At 32.8% G+C, this 19,331-nt stretch overlaps 1 protein-coding gene across 1 annotated transcript; it reads left to right on the plus strand.

Moving 5' to 3' along the window:
- The first annotated feature begins 15,852 nt into the window (after positions 1–15,852).
- Positions 15,853–19,267, plus strand: LOC112036007 (histone deacetylase 5). The gene is given in 7 exon segments (XM_065768873.1): positions 15,853–16,222; positions 16,360–16,561; positions 16,972–17,118; positions 17,229–17,341; positions 17,642–17,853; positions 19,156–19,170; positions 19,173–19,267. Coding segments are annotated over 7 exon segments (975 nt in total). The 5' UTR covers positions 15,853–16,016; the 3' UTR covers positions 19,253–19,267.
- Positions 19,268–19,331: the final 64 nt, after the last annotated feature.

The following is a 19,331-nucleotide window of genomic DNA, read 5'->3' on the forward strand; positions in this document are numbered from 1 at the left end:
CTGCTGAATCTCAAGCCAATGCAATTGCAGGACCCCTCATCTTATTGAAACTATGGGCACAAGATAGATTTCCACATATAGCTCCACATCAATTATTTAGACATCACATTGATGTGGGTGTTGATGCTGCTGGACGCCTGGACAGCCACACCTTCCAGGTCTGTTGGGCATTAGGTATAGCTTTAATTTCAATTTTCTATATCATCTGTTTTAGCATTCTTGATAATTGCTCATAAACATGCATTGTTTATAGGTGACAAGATTCTGTAAAGAAGGAACCCACAAACTTGATACACAGACCCCAGATCAGGTTAGTATACTTGTGTATCATATAATTATAGCAGTTTTGTTTTGAAATTGTGATATTGATATGGCGTTCCATATATACATAGGTGGTCTGGCAGCCATATTCAGACAATGTCATTGCAGGGCTGCCTAAGTATTGTTTAGCTGGACAAGACATGGTGTCTCCTTTGATATGCTTTCACATGGTGGAGCTTCATCAACTGGATCTAGTATTGTGCCAGTTTGGTCTTCAGTAGGGTATATTTGCTGCTTGTGATACTTGTGTTGACTTGCATGAGATTAATTTGGAACGTATGTCACTTGTCTGATCAGAAAGAGATACAGGTAATAGCCCAAGATGCACTCCAAGCATTGTGTGACCATCATGAATTCTTGAAACCAAGGGTAGAACCTGGTCCAGAGGCAGTAGAGTTAGTCGATGCCATCCACGTCTACATCGGCAAAACCATTCAAACATAAGTCACAATAACCTGAGTAAATGTTTGTTATAATTGTTTGTCTTAGAGTAAATGGAGTAAGCTATGCTCCATACAGAGTCTTATAAGTTATAACCAGTTCTGGTTCTTTGCTCTTTATCTCAGAATTAGTGTTACTTTGGATTTAGTGGCCAAACTGATGTGACTATGTTTGCTTGGAAACTAATCCTAGAACATTCCTGTTGGAATCTGCTCTCTTACAAATTACTGACCCTTGTTAAGTCGAAGTGAAGTTCATTCTTCATAGACATGTTTTAAGCTTGAATTCTCACTATTTTGCAGTTGGTTGATATTGGTATGGGATAGTGCTCACCTTTCAAGATGCTTTACCTTATAGTCCATGATATTATTTATTATTATTATTATTATATCGAGATGAATAAGTAGCATATTGGTTAGCATTGAATTTGATTGTAGACACTAGAGAGATTCTTTATGATTATTGGTAGGCATATCACATATTCATCAAAATTGCACTTGACCTTGACCTTGAAGTTTTTTATTTTTTTGATGGGAATGAAATCGTTGCTATATGCAACTACCATGAACATGAAGTATAATTCTAATTTGACTAATCCTTTTAAATATATAATATAGCTATATAAACCATTACGGAAAACCATAATTAGACGTGACACATTTCAAGGAGGTATAACTATGGCATGTCGTAGCAGCAAAAATCACAAGCATTTGCAAAACTACAAGTCTTCTGTCATTTTAAAAAACAGAGGCAATCTGGCCAATATCGTTTGCAAAAAACCACAAGCCTTCTGTCATTTTAAAAAACAAGGAAAATCTGGCCAATAAATCGCTGCACGTTTTTAATCTTGTTATTTAATTAGTTATTTTATAATTTTTGTTTCAACAAATACTATAATACAACAAATTTCACAATTTTTCTCTATAAAAAAGTTTCATAATTTTTTTTCACAATATGTTAAGGTGGCAGATAGTGATGATTGCAACATCACTTTCACTTGGTTTATCATTGGATAATTCTAGGAACACCAAATTTCACAATTTACTGACTTATGCACTTGTAAGTAATGGAAACTTTCTGCCCATCATTCATTATAGTGACCCACTACATTTGTTGACCACTTGCAATCGCACAAATTTGTAAATTGTGAAATTGAGTATGAGAATGAGTGTGTATTAACTACCATCATTAACACTACTTTTATCATACAATAATCACAACTTGACACCTCAGCTGTATATCTTTTTGGTTTATTATTTAGTAATCATTCTTTTTTCCTTTTGGTGTAATACTGAGAAGGTGGATATACTGTGTGCTATTACATGTTAAATTGGTCAAGCATTATGTTGAAATAATGGCTGTGTCATTTTTTTATTATCAAAACAATAATTACAAGGAAACTGAGATTTTAGTCTTCAATTGGAAACAAAAGCAAGGCGCCAATTTTTTTTATAAGACAAGGCGCCAAACTTTGCTTGGTAGCTAGGTAGGATAGGGATTATACATTAAATTTAAATCAAATCTCTTCACCTATCTCCTTAAAAGTGTGTGTGTATATATATATATGATTTGGAATAAAATTAATTTGTAATGATAAGATAATGTGAATATGTTATCTGTCAAAGTAAAATGAAATGGGGCCTTCGTAAATTGGCTACATAATAATGTCAATTCACCAGTGTACTTTGTGCATTCTTATCTACCATCCCGAAATTGCAAATATTTGTTTCCTTAAGTGCTTTGTGAGGCATGCCATTGGTTCAAATTTGTCTACTTCTTGATGTATAAATACTAAATATCCCTCTAGAGTCTAGACTGAATATAGCAGTCTCACAATATTTAATCCAGGCGGATAAGATATTATTGAAGAAAATTTTAAAAACAGATTTGATTTTGAAAATGTTAATTAAAATAAGTAATGAAATAGACAACAAATTAAACACAAATTTAATTGTCGCGCATAATTATAAACTCATTTATTTTTTAGTCCCAGTATCCAAATAAACAAAAATAAATCAAAATATATATATTCATCAACAGAATAATTTAAAGGAGTAATTCAAATATATATATAAGAAATTTAAATAGATAGTTTGATTAAGAATATAAGGAGAACATAAATCTATGTACAACAAGATTAAAAGATGAACAATATAGTTGAAGATTTTCAAGAGAATTTCTTTATACGTGCTTCAAGTTCTTTTGCATATAAGAATTTCTATAAACAAAAAATATTTATTTACTTTTGCTAATAATAAAAAACATTTATTTAATTGGCTTTCCATATTATCCTTACATTCGAACTATTATGCCTAATTTGCAAACTTCCATATATTTTGAATGCACTATTAAAGTATGTCTAATTTGCAAACTTCCCATATTATTTTGAATGCACAATATACAGAGTTCAATGGTGAATTGACATTACTATGTTTATTCAATTGTGCAATTTACATAATATGTTCTCTACACTTGTCTAAAGTAAGATCACTCTAGTTCCACAAGAAATATCTAATTCAAGCCTGGCTAGCTATTCTTCCTCTCACATCAGACATAACATTGAATAAACATACATTCACAAATCACAACTAATGAACTAACAAGCAGATACAAACTAAAGCACCAAACTCTCTTACACAAACTGAACCACAACAATCTAAGCAAACATCAAATTGTAACTCAGACACAACTAATGAACAGAAGAACATACTTGACTATTATATTAGAATAACACTCTATTTAAAAGGAAATTACAAAAGCACTTGGTATATATCCAACCTCAAATTTTCCAACTTGAGGATAAAAATGCCACATTCAAACGAAAAGTTTGAAGGCAGAACACAAAAAACTGTACCAACCGAGTGTAAGTATACATGCTAAGTGGAAAAATAAGATGAAACAAAACAGTAACTAAAAAACTGTACCAACTAAGTCTATCTATGATATCGCCTGCCTTGAGTTCATTCTTTTTTGCCACGGTTAGCCACCCAGAGATGAAGATGTAGGAGATGCTATTACCCAACTTCAACTTCTTCAATATGATGGTTGAATCTGGATGTGGGTGTGGGGTTGATCCTCTGCCTTTTGGGTTTGTATATGGGAGACTCTTCTTTAGATAGCACTGATTCAGAGTCATAAGGAATGGCAATGGGTGAAGCAGAAGGGCTTCCCAAATGGGGGGGTTTCTTTGGTGGAATGATTTTGAGTCGTGGGACGGTCTTGGGTGCCGCAGAAGCCTCTGTTTCTGGTTCTTCTTGTAGTAGAGTAGCTTTCTCTGGATCTGCAGTGGCAATGGACGAAGCAGAAGAGCTTCCCATATCTCTGGGTTTCTTTGGTGGAATGATCTTGACTCGTGGGATGATCTTGCGCGCAGCAGAATCCTCTGGTTTTGGTTCTTCTTGTAATAGCGAAACTCTCTCTGGATCTGCAGTGGCAGTGGCTTGAGAAAATCGCTTCCTTTTGATGTTCAAGTTTGGAAATTGGGAACTGGAATGATGTTTAGAAGAACCAAGATTCGATCTTTTTTGGTGGACGCTCCAAGTGGGTCTGAAACGATATTGGAGCTTCTTCTCTTCCAAAGGAGTGTCATCGTTTTCTGTGACCAGTGGCAGTGGCAAAGGAGTTTGATCTGATGTCTTGGGGAGGCAGTGAAATAGAATGAGTTTCATCAAAACCCTCTGACTGAGCAAGTCCATTGCCTCTTTTCCATTCTCAGGCATGAAATCTTTGAGCAGTGCATCCAATGACCCAACATCACAAAGTAATCTCTTAAGAGATGAATGAGAATAGGAACGAGTCTCCATCATTCTTAGATCAAATAATTCTCTTCTCTGTGAGTTTCAGAGATTAAAAAAAAACCACAATAAAGAAAGTAGAACCAAAAACAGAGACTAGAGAAAGAGAGCGAGAGAGGAACTCCAAATGAAATTAAATTCAATTCTTGTAGTGGGGTTAAGCCGAGAGAGAGAGAGAGAGAGAGAGAGAGAGAGAGAGAGAAGGGTAGGGGGGGCGCCATGGCCCCCAACTTCTCCAATTAGTTCCACCCCTGCCCGAGCCTTATTAAAAAGAGGAAGGTTGCAGTAATTTGATGGCCAGCGTAAAATTTATGCACTCTATTATAAATGGATCCATAACAGATAATTGTTGGGGTGTTGGCGGACCTTATCTAATACATTGAGGAGCCATAGCTGACCCCAAAATTTCGGGACTAAGCTTTGTTGTTGTTTTTGTTGATGTAGTTGTTGTGACATATTGATTGGGTGGGTGGTACAGGATTTACCAGTTATGGATTTAGCTCCTGTAGATTGCAGCATATTAACTAGACATAATACAAATCGCTCCACAGATATGTGGAGGGTCAAATTGTGATTTTGCTTTCCAATAGCAATTAATTATTGAGGATAATTACTCTCGTAAAAAAGGATGATGCTGATAAAAATAATAATAACAAATGTATTGGTAAATTATCATGACAAGTGCTTGGTGTCAGTTCTCAATATTATTTAATGCATTTTCATTTTAAGTACTGTTTTGTTTATGTGATTTTTTATAATGATATTTGTCTGTTTATTATAAGTTAAAAGTGTTGTGAGATATAGATCGAGTGGGTGGCGCAGGATTTATCAGCTATGGATTCAGGACCTACAGATTGTAGTGTGTTAACTAGACAGTATACAAATCACTCCACAGGTGTGGAGAGGCAACATATGATTTTACTTTCTAGTAGCAATAATAATCAAGGATAATAATTCTCGTACCAAAAATTCCCAATACTAATTTGAATAAGAATGGTGCAGTAATAAATATATAGTAATCATAATAGTAGTAACAATGATAATTTGTAATGGTTGCATAGAAATGTGCCATGCTGCTGAATCTCCAGCCAATGCAATTGTAGGACCCCTCATCTTATTGAAACTATGGGCACAAGATAGATTTCCACATATAGCTCCACATCAATTATTTAGACATCACATTGATGTGGGTGTTGATGCTGCTGGACGCCTGGACAGCCACACCTTCCAGGTCTGTTGGGCATTAGGTATAGCTTTAATTTCAATTTTCTATATTATCTGTTTTAGCATTCTTGATAATTGCTCATAAACATGCATTGTTTATAGGTGACAAGATTCAGTAAAGAAGGAACCCACAAACTTGATACACAGACCCCAGATCAGGTTAGTATACTTGTGTATCATAATTATAGCAGTTTTGTTTTGAAATTGTGATATTGATATGGCGTTCCATATATACATAGGTGGTCTGGCAGCCATATTCAGACAATGTCATTGCAGGGCTGCCTAAGTATTGTTTAGCTGGGCAAGACATGGTGTCTCCTTTGATATGCTTTCACATGGTGGAGCTTCATCAACTGGATCTAGTATTGTGCCAGTTTGGTCTTCAGTAGGGTATATTTGCTGCTTGTGATACTTGGGTTGACTTGCATGAGATTAATTTGGAACGATGTCACTTGTCTGATCAGAAAGAGATACAGGTAATAGCCCAATATGCACTCCAAGCATTGTGTGACCATCATGAATTCTTGAAACCAAGGGTAGAACCTGGTCCAGAGGCAGTAGAGTTAGTCGATGCCATCCACGTCTACATCGGCAAAACCATTCAAACATAAGTCACAATAACCTGAGTAAATGTTTGTTATAATTGTTTGTCTTAGAGTAAATGGAGTAAGCTATGCTCCATACAGAGTCTTATAAGTTATAACCATTATTGAAGAAAATTTTAAAAACGGATTTGATTTTGAAAATGTTAATTAAAATAAGTAATGAAATAGACAACAAATTAAACACAAATTTAATTGTCACGCATAATTATAAACTCATTTATTTTTTAGTCCCAGTATCCAAATAAACAAAAATAAATCAAAATATATATATTCATCAACAGAATAATTTAAAGGAGTAATTCAAATATATATATATAAGAAATTTAAATATATAGTTTGATTAAGAATATAAAGAGAACATAAATCTATGTACAACAAGATTAAAAGATGAACAATATAGTTGAAGATTTTCAAGAGAATTTCTTTATACGTGCTTCAAGTTCTTTTGCATATAAGAATTTCTATAAACAAAAAATATTTATTTACTTTTGCTAATAATAAAAAACATTTATTTAATTGGCTTTCCATATTATCCTTACATTCGAACTATTATGCCTAATTTGCAAACTTCCATATATTTTGAATGCACTATTAAAGTATGTCTAATTTGCAAACTCCCCATATTATTTTGAATGCACAATATACAGAGTTCAATGGTGAATTGACATTACTATGTTTATTCAATTGTGCAATTTACATAATATGTTCTCTACACTTGTCTAAAGTAAGATCACTCTAGTTCCACAAGAAATATCTAATTCAAGCCTGGCTAGCTACTTTTCCTCTCACATCAGAAATAACATTGAATAAACATACATTCACAACTAATGAACTAACAAGCAGATACAAACTAAAACACCATACTCTCTTACACAAACTGAACCACAACAATCTAGCAAGCATCAAATTGTAACTCAGACACAACGAATGAACAGAAGAACATACTTGACTATTATATTAGAATAACACTCTATTTAAAAGGAAATTACAAAAGCACTTGATATATATCCAACCTCAAATTTTCCAACTTGAGGATAAAAATGCCACATTCAAACGAAAAGTTTGAAGGCAGAACACAAAAAAACTGTACCAACCGAATCTATGTATACATGCTAAGTGGAAAAATAAGATGAAACAAAACAGTAACTAAAAAGCTGTACCAACTAAGTCTATGTATGATATCGCCTGCCTTGAGTTCATTCTTTTTTGCCACGGTTAGTCACCCAGAGATGAAGATGTAGGAAATGCTATTACCCAACTTCAACTTCTTCAATATGATGGTTGAATCAGGATGTGGGTGTGGGGTTGATCCTCTGCCTTTTGGGTTTGTATATGGGAGACACTTCTTTAGATAGCACTGATGCAGAGTCATAAGGAATGGCAATGGGTGAAGCAGAAGAGCTTCCCAAATGGGGGGGTTTCTTTGGTGGAATGATTTTGAGTCGTGGGACGGTCTTGGGTGCCGCAGAAGCCTCTGGTTCTGGTTCTTCTTGTAGTAGAGAAGCTTTCTCTGGATCTGCAGTGGCAATGGACGAAGCAGAAGAGCTTCCCATATCTCTGGGTTTCTTTGGTGGAATGATCTTGACTCGTGGGATGATCTTGCGCGCAGCAGAATCCTCTGGTTTTGGTTCTTCTTGTAATAGAGAAACTCTCTCTGGATCTGCAGTGGCAGTGGCTTGAGAAAACCGCTTCCTTTTGATGTTCAAGTTTGGAAATTGGGAACTGGAATGATGTTTAGAAGAACCAAGATTCGATCTTTTTTGGTGGACGCTCCAAGTGGGTCTGAAACGATATTGGAGCTTCTTCTCTTCTAAAGGAGTGTCATCGTTTTCTGTGACCAGTGGCAGTGGCAAAGGAGTTTGATCTGATGTCTTGGGGAGGCAGTGAAATAGAATGAGTTTCATCAAAACCCTCTGACTGAGCAAGTCAATTGCCTCTTTTCCATTCTCAGGCATGAAATCTTTGAGCAGTGCATCCAATGACCCAACATCACAAAGTAATCTCTTAGGAGATGAATGAGAATAGGAACGAGTCTCCATCATTCTTAGATCAAATAATTCTCTTCTCTGTGAGTTTCAGAGATTAAAAAAAAACCACAATAAAGAAAGTAGAACCAAAAACAGAGACTAGAGAAAGAGAGTGAGAGAGGAACTCCAAATGAAATTAAATTCAATTCTTGTAGTGGGGTTAAGCCGAGAGAGAGAGAGAGAGAGAAGGGTTTGATGCTGTAGAGGAGAGTGGAAAGTAAATAAAGAAATAGAAATAGTAACGGCTAGTTGGGGGGTTGGGGTGAAAGTCTATTCTCAGAGTCGGTGACAACAAAACAGAGTCTCCGTGTGTGAGTCGGAGAGTGAGGGATTTATTATAATTCAAAAACCCAAACTTAGGGTTGTGTTGGGTTTCTCCGACTCTGAGTCGGAGTGAACAAAACAGAGCATCTGGGTTTATTATCATTCAAATCCCAAACCCTTATAACGGCTAGTTTGGTATTTGGGTTTGGGTTTTATTTTCCTTATTACCCATTTTACCCTCTCACCTTTACGTTTATTACTCATACGTGACACCCCTTTTTTTCTTTTTTCCAATACAAATATTAATTTTAATTTTTTTAATTCAATTACAATTTACAAGAACAACCAGTAAACTCTGTCACTAGTTGGGAACGGAAGTATTATTATACATCACAGAGAGAGAGAGAGAGAGAGAGAGAGAGAGTTTGCAAATTGCAATGAAAATGGGATTTATTTGAGTTTAAGTTTTGAGTTAGAGAGAGGAACAGAGGATCACCAACCCTAACAGTTAGCGTTGGCAGAAATGGAGGAGATGCGGTTTCAATTTTTGTATGGTTTTGTTTTAAATTTGTTTGGTTTCAATGGTTAATACTTAATGGGGTTGGGTTTTTCCTTTACAAGGTGTATAGTCAGAGGTAAATAATGAATAAATTTTGGTCAATACAAGATAGGCTTTATTTTATTGTTTGAATGAATTTTAAGGTTGGGTACAACAAGCCCATGAGAGATGAAATTGTGTTGTGGGATTTGTTTGTGAAAGAATCAGTGTCTGAATGGGTTTTGTCTTTTTTTGTTGCTAATTGGTAATAGCAATGGCAATGGTGGCTTCAGATGCCCATTTGGTACTGCATGTGGAGGACCCATTCAATCCAAGTCCAAGAGGACCACTGTGTGATTGTGACTGTGAGGTTGCCCAATATTTGATTTTTTTTTTTTAATATATAATATTACTGATTGTGTTTTCTGTTGTGATGGAGCATTTTTAGCTCTTCATGTTAAGTTTAGATTCTTGGTTTCTTCTTTGGCTTTGAGGGATTGTTTATACCCAATCAGTTTGTTTGGCTTGCTTACAGATCTCACAGATGTCAAAATTCTGTCCTAATGGGGGGTTTATGTGGGTTCTATTTGCTGAGGCTGCACAGAGGGTCTGGGGTACAAAAGTTTTGTGACTCGTGACAATTTGTAATTGTTCCTTTAATATTGAATTTTCTATGGCTTTGTTTGTGTCCTCGGAGTGGTTTTTCCATTGAAGAGGTTCTTCTTTGGTTTTCTACTTCATTATTCTTTAATGCTTCAACTGATTTGGTTTATGCATAACTGTGGTAAAATATAATTTTTTTGTTGTGGGTTGGTTTAACCGATGTGTTTGACCTTTATATCTGATAATTCTGCAGTGTTAATCACGTAGGGGTCTAAATTTGGTTTTTCAAGTGGAGATAGTTATATTGTAATTCTGAATTAGCATAATCAAATGGTATAACTTTCTCTAATTTATAAGGCATTCATAATATTAAATAAAAATATTCTTCCATGCTTCCCTCTCTTCAAAGCTCTTAATACCGTATCAATCTTTTTGTTCATTAGGCTCTTTGAACATATAATGAATACATGAATTAATCACATTTTACATTTTTACAAGTTTTTCACATAGGTCTGAAATGTGAAAGGAAAATGGACTGTGAATAAAATTTGCAGGCCTCTGTTCTTTGAGAATTACAAAATAAAATTGGGGATATTTAGATTTTTCAGGGATTATAAACTTCAAGCCAAACAATTTTTATTAACTGATATTCCAATCAGTTTGATCATATATCGATGTTCATTGATACGAACAGCTGTTGAAAGATCATTAGTCTGTCAATCCTGATCTCTTAGGTAGGTTTTGTCAATCCACCTCATATCTCTAAACTTGAATCTACATATTTTCACAAAATCATGCCAATAGTGAGTGTTTTTTTGTTCATTAATGACACTTTATTTTTTTGCAAGTTGCTCGTACAAAAAAAAAAATCTTTGTGATTGAATTTTATTTCTGTTTGTTGATTTTATTTGTAATCATCAGCATGGTATCTAACATGATTTAATTTACGACAGTACAGTAGCTATTTCTGTGCTTATTATTATGTTGAAAATCTTATAATTCTGTGATTGCATCCTAATTATTTTACTTAGTCAATACATGTGCATGCATACTTCCTACAACAAAGCTGTGCTAGTCGAAAATACTTCAGGTTTTAATCGAGTGCGGTAGAAGTAGACAGGTTCGTAGTTCTTTTGAGTTTGTCATTTCATTTCTCTATTGACAATTTTTAGTGCCAATCATTTGCAGATACTTGGATTCTTCTTTGGGGGGATTGCATTCAATCAGTATGTCTTGTCTGCTTAAGGTGCTACTTTCAGTTTTGTTGCTCTTATATTGTTGGAACCAATTGTCGTCATCACTACAGCATTTGAATTTCAATTCTGTTGTTCATCATCATCATCATCATCATCATCATCACACGCATGTATGTGCGCGCGCGCGCACACAAACTCACCCCAAAATATGTACCCTCTTATTTTCTGATAGTAAGATTGAAACCTGAGACCCACCATAACTACAACTAAACTCTCTGCCATCTCAGCCACCTAGTCATTAAATTCTGCATTTTTGTTCTGTCTCAAGTGAACCATGAAGATTTTAGCTTTAAACATTGCCTATTTATCATGTGCTTCCAATTTGACCAAAATTTCAAAGTTCAGTAAACTTTGCTGCTCCGTCTCATGAATTGTGAAGTCGGCCTTTTCCTTATTACTAACATTTGGGCTTCTTATGTCTTATTAGTTACAGGGAAAAAGTTAATGGATGCTCTAAGGGCATTGATTTAGGAAATATCTTTAAAAACATTTTATGAGAAAAAAAACTATTTTTTTTAAAAATTTTTTTATATTTCTCATAAAAATAGTATTAAAACTTTTCTATAATGGTTTATTAATAAATGTTCAAGAGCACTCATTAACTGGACCCTTATTTAAATGTATTTAATTACAATATCATAAAAGGTAAACACAATTATCTAGTGAACAACTAATATATAAACAAATGTGTCTCATTTATTTTAATGTGCATTCCAATTGATAATTAAATATTGGCTAAATTACAAAGGCCAAATTTTAATTCGGTCATTTAACCATTTTTTTTTTAAACTCATTTCAGCCCTATAAGTTTTATTCAATGAAGTCCTTTTGTCACCATTTGCCCAAATTGCATTGATGGATGCCCCAAATATGATATGATGTAGTTTTGAATATTTTGATATTTTAATTTTTTTAATTAAATAGAATCTAGAAAATTAATATTAAAAAAAAAACTTTTTTGTAAAAGAAAAAAAGTAGGATTTTTCATATTGAGGAGTTTGTTCCCCCACCCCCCCCCCCCCCCCTCCTCTCAAATTTGAGCTTTGTCAATCTCAAAACAGGAATCAAATTCTAGAGGAAAAGATCTTCTAAAATATAGGAATGTTGTATTTCAGACAGAAATCTTTGTTAACTGAATTTTTTTTTATTTACCATAAATTTAAGCTTTGTCGACACAAAACAAGAAAATCAAATTCTATAGGAAAAGATCTTTGGCATAGTTATAGCTTTGCAGCTTCTCAAATCTCAGCAACAATGAGGATTGAAGTTAATGTTTAAAGTTTCTAGAGCAAGCCCATGTTTCATCTTATCCACCCTATTTACTGCATCTTCCATCAATTATAATAGCAGTTTCACTCTCACTATAAGTATAAAGTAGTCAGGGACTCTCTCAGGTTTCATCCAATCGAACACAGGTTAACTCGAGGACTCTAGTCATTGATTGGTCGAGTCAACTTGATATGACTTGAATTTAAAATTAAAAATTAAAAAAACCTTCAACATACTTTCTAACCTCTCTTTTTTTTTTCTTTTTCTTTTTTTGTATTTCTTTCAATACTAATAAAAGAAAAAGGAAAACACTAAAAAATAAAAAATAAATAAAAAGTTGAATAATATATAAATTCTTAAATTTACCTTTTGAATCCTTAAATTTGTAACAATGTATTAATTTTAATATAGAGTCTCTACTAGTCCAATAATTCCACAAAAGAAGGAAAAAAAAATTTGTATACATGAAAAATGATATAGAGTTTAAACCTAAACTTTGTACATTTGGACTAGCATTTTGCTAAAAACATATTTATTTAATTATTGATACTTTAAAAAGTTGTACCTTAACAAATAAACTAACAAAATAAAGTTTATTGTAAAAAAATAAAAAAGAAGAATAAAGTTAATGGACTCGGATAAATATATAGATTTTAAGAATAAAACTAGACTAAAATACACTTTGAACCTTTAAAATTAAGGGATATTTTCATTTGGGCCCTATCTTCCATTTTCACTAGTAATCTAGTTGTTAAGTACCCTTTCTATTTAACTATTTCATTAAAAACCAACTCTATAATGATGTGGAATGCAAGAATTTCATTATTGTAGGGAGAAAAACATATTATAGATAGTTAGATAACTAACGAAAATAGAGAACATTAGGGCCAATATGAAAATAGAATCAAACGTGAAAATACAAAATGAAAATAATCTCAAACTTTAAGGGCCAAAAATGAACTTTAGTAAATAAAAATAGGCAAAAACACATTTTTAGTCACTATATTTTGGTCATATTTTCAATTTGGTGCTCAAGTTTTTACAACTTTCATTATAGTCCTTTCTATTTTTAATTTTGCTCTAATTTTGGTCATTGACATCATCTTACTTATGGAAAACACTATTTTTAAACTAGTAGTTCAGTTCATTAACTGTAGGTGTTTTTTGTAAGTGGTATGATGACAATGCCAAAATGATAACAAGTTTAGAAATATATGAACCAAAATGAAAGTTGTGAAAACTTGAGAAACAAATTGAAAATATAACAAAAAAGTAAGGACCAAAAAAATGTTTTTGTCTAAAACATAAAATGTTAGGTAAGGAAAAATAATAATACAAATAAAATCTAGAATGAACTTACAAAAAACTACTTAATATTTTTTATACAAATAAAATCTAGAATTTTACAACAAAAAAAACTACTTAATAAGAGTAGTAAATCTGACTTGAAAATATTTATATTTAAGAATTGGATATTAACTTGACAAGTAATGTTTAGTATTTTTATCTACAATATAGTAAACCTAATTTTACTTTATTATATAAACAAACATTTTGAAATTGAAAGTCAATAAAAGGTATAAATTTTATAATGTATTCCATGAACGGCTAGTTCGATTTTTGTTTTGTTTTTTTTTTTTTTAGAATAAAGACTTGGATTTCATTACTGTAAAGTGACCAAATTGGCCAGAAAAATATGAGATATATCTAGTGGACATTCTCCATCTAGATAATTAAAGAAGAAGAGAGAATAAAACATCTAGCTGAGGAATGAGCTATTGCATTTCTTTGAGCATGGGAAAAATTAATATATTGAATTGTGAAACTAGTTGTTTAGCGTCAAAAATCAAGTGACCATATGAGGCCAATGATGGATCATCCCTGCTGAGAGCTTTGATGATAACAAAAAAATCACCCTCCAAAATAATTCGATTGAACCCTAACTCAATGTATGTGTTTGGATTCAATTGAATCCTAAGCCTGTGTTTCACGTTTTCCCTCTTTTTTTTTTTTTTTTATCCTGCGCAAGAATAGTAACATTACATGGTTCATTGTGCAGGAAACAAAATCACTGTTCACGCATTGTTCATCACTATTCACGTACTAAAAAATATTAAAAATAAGTTTCACGGTATTATTCACACATTTAAAAATTATTTTGTTACAATATTTTCAGTTTTAGCAATAATAAGTTCAATTCAAACGGACCTATAGCTCATCATATGCAAATAGAGCTTCAACTTGAGCTAACACCAGTCCTTCTGAATTACGAACAATAGCCCCAAGGTATAGGTCAAAAGATGGTCAAACCAAAAATAGATGGATACTCCTATCTATTAAGCATACTTTTTTTTGGATGGGTATGAATTTGGGTCTAATTTTACTATGTCCAGCAAACACAACAAATTTTTAAATATTTTATATTTTTATTTATTTAAGGATAAATTACGAATTTAGTTCTTAACTTTTATTATACGTGTCATTTTAATCCAATATATATATATATATATAGAATTTCAATCTATACGTCTGCTCCTGATAATAGCTCTTTGTCATCAAACCAAATATCAATCAATTTTTAGTTAAGCGAGAATTGAACCTCAAATCTCTTATTAATCCACAACATTTTAAATATGTTAATTTTGTCATTAATCTTTTGGTATAATATCAAAATAGTTAATAAATAAAAAATACTAACATAACTGGTAGCTAAAATAAAATATTATTTTTATGTCATATAAAATATAAAATATTATTTTTATGTCACATAAAATGAAGGGAAAGGTTAAGAATATAATTTTCCCTTATTATTATTGAAGTTCTTTTGTTTTATTTCCAAAGTTGTGGGAAAAAGTAAAGAAAGCATAGGTCCAATAAGACCGAAACCCTTAACATGACCTTTACCTTCCCTCCAAAAAAAGTCCAAAAAAGAGAGAGAGAATCGAAACCATTTCTANGATGGATACTCCTATCTATTAAGCATAACTTTTTTTTGGATGGGTATGAATTTGGGTCTAATTTTACTATGTCCAGCAAACACAACAAATTTTTAATATTTTATATTTTTATTTATTTAAGGATAAATTACGAATTTAGTTCTTAACTTTTATTATACGTGTCATTTTAATCCAATATATATATATATATATAGAATTTCAATCTATACGTCTGCTCCTGATAATAGCTTTTGTCATCAAACCAAAATATCAATCAATTTTTAGTTAAGCGAGAATTGAACCTCAAATCTCTTATTAATCCACAACATTTTAAATATGTTAATTTTGTCATTAATCTTTTGGTATAATATCAAAATAGTTAATAAATAAAAAATACTAACATAACTGGTAGCTAAAATAAAATATTATTTTTATGTCATATAAAATATAAAATATTATTTTTATGTCACATAAAATGAAGGGAAAGGTTAAGAATATAATTTTCCCTTATTATTATTGAAGTTCTTTTGTTTTATTTCCAAAGTTGTGGGAAAAAGTAAAGAAAGCATAGGTCCAATAAGACCGAAACCCTTAACATGACCTTTACCTTCCCTCCAAAAAAAGTCCAAAAGAGAGAGAGAGAAATCGAAACCATTTCCCCTAAAAATCTTTTTCTCTTCGTTTATATTTCTCTCTCTCTCTCTCAGAGAAAGAGGAATCGATTTTTTAGGGCACAACATGGAGATCGTGAACTCCGAAATTGAAAAACCTAGCAGTGATGATAGTAGTAGTACTAACAACAGTCAAAGTCAAAGAAGGGTAGGAATTCTCTACGACGAGCGTATGTGTAAGCACTCTACACCCGACGGCGATCACCACCCCGAAAACCCTAATCGGATTCGCGCTATCTGGAAAAAGCTTCAAATTGCTCGCATTCCTCAAAGGTTTTTTTTTTTTTTTTTTTTATTTTTATTTTTTTATATTTATTTATTTTTTTCAATTTTGAAATTGAGCTTGGCTTTGAGCTTTGAGCTTTGAGATTGTGGTTGAGATTTGCTCTGTTTTTCTTATCTATTTTCAGGTGTGTGGTTTTGAACGCGAAAGAAGCAGAGGACAGGTTCATTTTGAATGTTCATTCCAAAAAACACGTTGATCTGATCAAGAATATAAGCTCCAAAGCGTTTGATTCACGAAGAAACAAGATCGCTGCGAAATTCAATTCAATTTATTTCAATGAAGGTTCATCCGAATCCGCTTACCTCGCCGCCGGCTCTGTTGTTGACGTAATATCTCAGTCCAATTCTCTTTCTACTGCAAATATTAGCAATTCAATTTTTGTGTCCAAACTTATTAGTCAAAAGTTCGGTGGAAAATGTTTTGCGGAATAATGTTTTCCATTTTCTGCATTTTCTGGTGTTTGGTACGCCGGAAATGTAAGTCAGCTGAAAATAAGCTCAGTATAGCAGAAAATGTTTTTCTGGAACGTCAAACACTACACAAATAAATTCCACACCAGAAATGTTTCGAGCTCATTTTTCAAGGTCACAATCACACACAGGAAAATGTTTTCTGGAAAATGATTAATTTTCTAGAAATTAACATTTTCAGTTGAAAAAAACAAAGCCTAAGAATAATATATTCGTTTCAATATATATATTAAAAAATAAACGCTGTTAATGAATTTGTTAAATAGGTTGCTGAGAGAGTTGCCAAAGGAGAGTTGAATTCTGCTTTTGCTATCGTTAGGCCTCCGGGACATCATGCCGAACACAATGAAGCAATGGGATTTTGTCTGCACAACAATGTGGCTATCGCAACGAGTTTTCTTTTGAACGAAAGAGTGAGGGCCAAGTTTTAGCATATCAGCAATTGATTGGTTTTGTTGTGTGTAGATACAAAAATGTGTTTTTTTCTTTTTTCCTGTTTAAATTTCTTTTTTATACATGACAGCCGGAGTTGGGAATTAAGAAGATTTTGATCGTTGATTGGGATGTGCATCATGGTAATGGTACTCAAAAGATGTTCTGGAAGGATTCCCGTGTTCTATTCTTCTCCGTTCACAGGTTCATAGGAAATTTTCAAGTTAATTAGTCTTTTCTCAGCTGATCATTGAAACTTTTTGGCATGGTAGTATATTTACAAATTTTAGTAATGGATTCCTTGAAAAAATATATATGGGTCAAATTTGAATGGTATTCATTGAATTGGTTTCTTGGAAAATTAAATTTGATATGAAGTAGATTATTGTTCTTGTGAAGTATTTATTTATTTCTTGAAGGCTTTGGTTTGAAACTCCGTTTGTTGATATTCTGTTACTACCATTTGTTCCTAGTCATGGTGACTGTTTAGAGTTGTCCTTACAGGCACGAGTTTGGCAGTTTCTATCCAGCTAATGATGATGGTTTCTATACTATGATTGGAGAAGGACCTGGTGCAGGATATAATATAAATGTCCCTTGGGAGAACGGTCGTTGTGGAGATGCAGACTATCTTGCAGTTTGGGACCATATATTAATTCCTGTTGCCAAGGAATTTAATCCTGACATAATTATAGTATCTGCAGGATTTGATGCAGGTTTGGAAGTTTTAACTGTGATTCCTGTCATTACTCCTACTTTAACATATCTATGCTTTCACTCGTGTTCACCTGTTCATGTGTATCTGTTACATGTCATGGAAATGGCCCTACTAAGCCTTGGTGGCTAGGTGATCACCCAAGATTTTTTTTATCATATAGAACTAGTCCTATTTGGTGTATCTTGTAGTATCATCATTGATTACCTACTAAACAGGAATTTAGAATCAATTTATTTTCTATAATGAAAATTTTAGAAATAACTAAATAAAGGAATCAGTTCTGTTCCATGAAGCCTTTTGATGCCCATCTAATCAGAGTTAGTTTCAAACTTAATGAAAAACTTTCATACCTTTTTCTTTTCTTTTTTTGGGTGGGGTGGGGGGTTCAAAATCAAATCAAAATTATGGAGATTTAACAAAAAATTTGTACATCATGATAGGTAATGTTAGTCCATTTAAAAAAAACAATGCAATTTTGATATAACTCTATGTAATCAGAAAGTATATTGACCACTTCATGTGGGTAGGAAAAATTATCAAGGTAGTAATTACCTCACTAGGATCTCATCAATTTTTGTACTGTGAGAAAGGGATATAGAACTGACAATTGTGACCATAATCATTATTCTCATAACCGAGAATGCAAGTTGCCATTGCTTAAGTTATAAATATGTTCCTCAAGTCAGTAAGAAGATGCCACGCCTTAACTTCTTATAGTACACGATTCTAGCCTTAAAATATAGATTAGGGACCCAAGCATGCATTGGCAGTTGGCATGAATGTGATTTTAGTACCTTAAATATTAGTAAAACATTTTGACTTTTCAATTTCTGATATTGCTGGATTTCATTCATCCTGATTCTCCTATTGAAAATGTTTTGTTCAATTCATAACTTGATAGCCTGTGCAATTAAAACCAGATGTGGTTGAGACCAAACAGCTAGGAGCTAGTGTTGGCCCAAGTTTGGGCTCCACCTGCACTTTCTTGCTTATGAACATGGAGAAAAAAAGGGTCCTGATGAGTGCTCCATTCAAACAAATTAGGAATAATAGGATTCTTTCTTTCTGGCAGATAGATATCATTTTTGTAATTTTCACATGATTGATAAGATGCGTATTGTTCTCTATGCATCTACTATGGTGAGGTATCTGTTTTTTTTTGTTTTTGTTTTTGTTTTGTTTTTTTTTTTTTTTTTTGCATTAGAAATTTTCTTTGTATGGAAACTCACTGAGTGTTTGTAGTATTTGTTTTTAATAATAATATTTTGAAAAAATTCTTTCAAATTATTGCTTGGAACAGCTGTTGGTGATCCTTTAGGGGTTGTCGTGTCACGCCATATGGGTACTCAGTTATGTTGAAAAAGGTTAGCATTCAGTTTGTTCATATTCTACATTAATGTTATTTTCATCATAATATCTCCTTCTCAGTGAATGAAGATTAATTGTGCTGTTTAGTTATATACAGATGTTATCTTA

This window comes from Quercus suber, unplaced genomic scaffold (genome assembly GCF_002906115.3).
Source record: "Quercus suber isolate HL8 unplaced genomic scaffold, Cork oak 2.0 scaffold_1012, whole genome shotgun sequence".
NCBI lineage: Eukaryota > Viridiplantae > Streptophyta > Magnoliopsida > Fagales > Fagaceae > Quercus > Quercus suber.